This window comes from Wasmannia auropunctata, unplaced genomic scaffold, assembly GCF_000956235.1.
Source record: "Wasmannia auropunctata unplaced genomic scaffold, wasmannia.A_1.0 LD336092.1, whole genome shotgun sequence".
NCBI classification, from domain to species: domain Eukaryota; kingdom Metazoa; phylum Arthropoda; class Insecta; order Hymenoptera; family Formicidae; genus Wasmannia; species Wasmannia auropunctata.
The window spans coordinates 555,204-559,404 of NW_012026798.1; the positions used below are offsets into that span (position 1 = coordinate 555,204).

General features: G+C 26.7%; 1 protein-coding gene and 1 long non-coding RNA gene across 2 annotated transcripts; one reads left to right on the forward strand and one right to left on the reverse strand.

Moving 5' to 3' along the window:
• The first annotated feature begins 408 nt into the window (after window positions 1-408).
• LOC105462835 lies at window positions 409-2,787 on the forward strand. The gene is made up of 6 exons (XM_011709686.1): window positions 409-1,302; window positions 1,392-1,480; window positions 1,547-1,683; window positions 1,752-1,799; window positions 1,900-2,463; window positions 2,535-2,787. The coding sequence occupies exons 1-6, from the start codon at window positions 961-963 to the stop codon at window positions 2,768-2,770; spliced, it is 1,416 nt and encodes a 471-aa protein (XP_011707988.1). The 5' UTR covers window positions 409-960; the 3' UTR covers window positions 2,771-2,787.
• On the reverse strand, window positions 2,786-3,764 carry LOC105462834. Its single transcript, XR_976118.1, has 2 exons — window positions 3,416-3,764; window positions 2,786-3,002 (listed from the first exon to the last, which is right to left on the reverse strand). It is a non-coding gene; the product is annotated as an uncharacterized LOC105462834 (long non-coding RNA).
• Between the last annotated feature and the right edge of the window lie 437 nt (window positions 3,765-4,201).

The window sequence follows — 4,201 nt, forward strand, 5'->3', positions numbered from 1 at the left end:
GATAAACATAAGTCCGGAAATAAGTCGTTTCCGAGTTATAACCACTTTTATGTTTAAAAAATTGTAATTTATTTTTTATAATCATAACTACAATTATAATTAGTCATAATAATTCATTTTTTTCCAGGATTCATCACGTGGCATTGTTCGTTTGGCAATCCTTTTTAATTTTAATTTTTTTTCAATTTTTCGATATTTGTAAATACGATAACATTATTTTCAGAATGAAGGATAAACATAAACAGGTATTTAAATCGAATTAAATAAGATGTTCAATATGACCACCTTCAGCACTAATGCAGGCTCTTATTCTTCTGTCAAAGAAATTCTAAACTTTTTGAAAAACATCCTTCCGAATTATTACAATTAATATTCGATTAATCAAATTTGATTTAAATACTTGTTTATGTTTATCCTTCATTCTGAAAATAATGTAATCGTATTTACAAATATCGATAAATTGGCTGCGTTCAGCAGACTCAACTGATATAAAGCGATTGAGCGAGTGATCCGTGAGCGTAGTATCGGCGACTGAGTAAAGTACGTTCAGCAAACTGCATCCAATAATTATGCAACGGTTGAGTCTACTGAACGCAGCCATTGAAAAAAAAGAATAAAAATTAAAAATTAATAAAATAAAGGGATGCCAAGCGACTTATGCCTCCACGTGGTGAATCCTGGATACAAAAATGAATTATTATGACTATGATTACGAAAAATAAATTACATTTTTTTAAACATAAAAGTGATTATATCTCAGAAATGATTTATTTCCGAAACTATGTTATAACCTTTTTTCCTTCTTTTTGGATTCCGAATCACATCTCGAAGTATTGTAGGCGATTTACTGAAAACCCTGTGTATATATATATTTTTCTTTTTTATGTGTTTTAGTTAGTCTTAACAACAAGAGAGTTAATATTGAATATTATAACAGTTCTGGAAACGATTTTTCAAGCTATGAAGAATGATGATATTCGGGATATGAATGACTTATATTTTTCTACAGTTTATAAAGATCACAATATATGTATTAAATCTGAATGTGAAGCAGATGCGTGGCATGAAGGAGAACGTGGTATCGAGGCTAGAAGATTGCTCGGTATACTTTCGCACATCAGTATTGAATCGGCATACTTAAGTAATTACATAGCAGGAAAATCACAATTGCTTACTCGCAATGATGAATGTTACAATCATTACTTGCAACAAATGACATGTTATAATATGTGGTCAAAGAAAGGCCATGAATTTGAAATGCTTGAGATTATCTTAGAATGTGTCACTTTAATAGAACATGTTGTAAGTACTATTTTACTACTCAATATATTAATTATATCAAATAAACTAACAATCGTTTTCTAACAATAGTTGATAAATATTATTTGCAGAGGAGATCTCATCAATTTACAGGTCTTATAAATGCAATTGTAAAACTACTGTGTAATGTGCAACAGAAAGTGGATTATTGTGACAAAGGGTATATTAATATTATTGTAGTAATTTTTATATTTTTATTGATTTTATATAAATGCATTTTTTCCAGATTAGAATATATTTGTCTTATATTCAAAGAGCTTGTATTCTCAAGGCCATTATCACTTTGTTATGTTTCATTAGCGAATTTTATAATGATTTTCAGTAAATGCAATATATTTATGTCAAAACTTTGTACAAATTCACGTAAGTATATTGGATATTTCTAACAAAAAGTTTGTTCTTTTAAATATTTATTATCATTATTTTAATAGAGTTAATGACGATAAAAAGATGGAAAGGAGTTTTACACTTTACACCAGGTATATTATGTCATTTCGAAATAATCTAAAAATTTGCGCATTTCTTTATAATTTATTTTTTAAAAGAAATTTTTTTAACGATGAATAATCTGTGTTTCAGATGCTTGTGTCTTACAAATTTTTATGGCACAAGTAGAGCATTTTTGTCCAGACTTTCTTACTACACTCAACATGACACATGCATTAATATCATCTATATGGCATGTCTTACAGAAGAATAATTTATTAAAAAGTGAAAGCTCAGAATCTTGTAATTGTTATACGAAATTATTACGATTTATAATTAATATGTTAAAGAAATGTTCTGAAAACAAATTAGACATAATTGATAATACTGAGTGGCAAGATTCATTTTATGCTTCCAAAAAATGTTATGTTTTGAAGATAATTAATTACAAAGATTATGCATGTCAGATGAAATATAATAAAGAGAATATGGAGAAACATCTGACAGAAATATATTCAGAAAAGTTTGATCGTAATTTATGGTTTGATATGAAAAAGATTCAATACAGTGTATTAAGACAAGGCATCAGATTTTTATGTCATCTTGCGATTTGCGATCCTGATTTTGTTATCCGATCATCTGATATTGAAGATTCGTTTCACTTATTTATACGAAACATCGTTTTTTTTGACGATTTGATACTTCACGAAAATGAGCGTAAATATCATAATACATCTCGTCTATATTATTCGCTTTTTATGCAGTTAATATTTATATTATTGTTTTAGGAGAAGCATTAGATCGTATAAAAACCACATTTATTGTCGATAAAGGTGTACAATATGAAACTGAGACACATAATGAAAATATACATATTAATCAAATGCATATGACAAATTTTGAAAAGAAAGTTACTCCTACAACTGAGAGGAATCATCATACTGGACCTATTGAAAATTATAATAGAGTATACATGGCTATCCAAGCATTGTATAATTCTAAAATGGAAAACAGGAACGATTAAATATATTAAATTTTCAAGTGTGCATTTTAATATTTTTATAAATACATTTATGTAGATTGTAGACATAAGATTTTATGTTGTAAGAAAAGTAAAATATATACAGAAAGAATGCTTACGATATATTGATATAATAATAAAGTTAGAAACGCTTAAGAAGTTAAGCATTTCTAATTTTCAATAATGTCCATCAGTAGATGTTTCATACTTGTATAATGTCGAAGATATTTCTTAACTAAATAATTTCCATTCTTTTTAAACACATTTATAAATATCAGAAAATTCAGTTAAAATACTATTTGATAAGAAGAGAGGATATAATTAATATATGTATAGAATTTATTAATTATTAATATCAATGATTTTAACTTTTATGTAATGAATCTATATCTATTATTTTTTTTTTGTAGTAAATCGAAAATGTAAGTTGACATCGGGTTTCATAATCATATAACTTTCTCTAGGGTGGAAACGTGAAAAGTGAAAACATCAACAAGATACTATTAAAGATCCTGAACAGTGTGTCGTCGATGTTTTCATTTTTCATGTTTTCGTCCTAGAGAAAAAATTACATGATTGATACTCTGTTCAAGCATTTTGATTAATAAATCTTAATATTTAATGATGTCTGAATATTTGATATCTTACTTCAAGCTTTACTGAAGCGTAAAAACTGCTATAATTTATGTAGTACATGTAGCACAATGTTGAATTCTAATATTGAATATTTCATCAACGTTACTAAATATAGATTACGTTAAAAAAAACATTGCAAAAACGTCCAATGTCCATTGAATTGTAATGTCTGCCAAATATTGAAAAGATTGTAATTTAATTAATATTCAAAAACATTGATTCAACATTTATTTAATATCATATTAATTTCCAAAAATATTAGGTTTCTAAATTTAATTTTTACACAAAACTAATGGAAATTAATACTCTCAAATAATACATTTTATTAACTTTAATTTAGAAGTTCTTGGGGGGGTTACCTTTAAGAAATTGTTTTATTAGAATATCTATGAAGAATCTGCGTCTTTTATTTTATTCTGTATAGTTTTTTATTTATGAGAAACAGAATTGCGCCGTATCAATCTGATTTAATATTTACTTTCATTTGAGAGCTTTTGGATTGCTCTTATTAGGTCTGTTCTATAAGGGTGCGTTCAGGAATTCACGGTATATTATTTTATCCTTGTTATTCACCGAATATTAGATAAAGATAAAATAATATCTAGATGTACACTCGTGGATGCGTTTACAGAGTTGCGATGTATGTATTGTAGTACACTTGCTCACTAAAAGGTTGCGACACTTTTTTTTTATAGGTTTCTAATTTATATTTAATATACGTAATATATATTTTATAGATAACTAATATTTTGCAAATGCAAACCACATGTACTATCTTTAGTTTAAAAGCAGTATAAC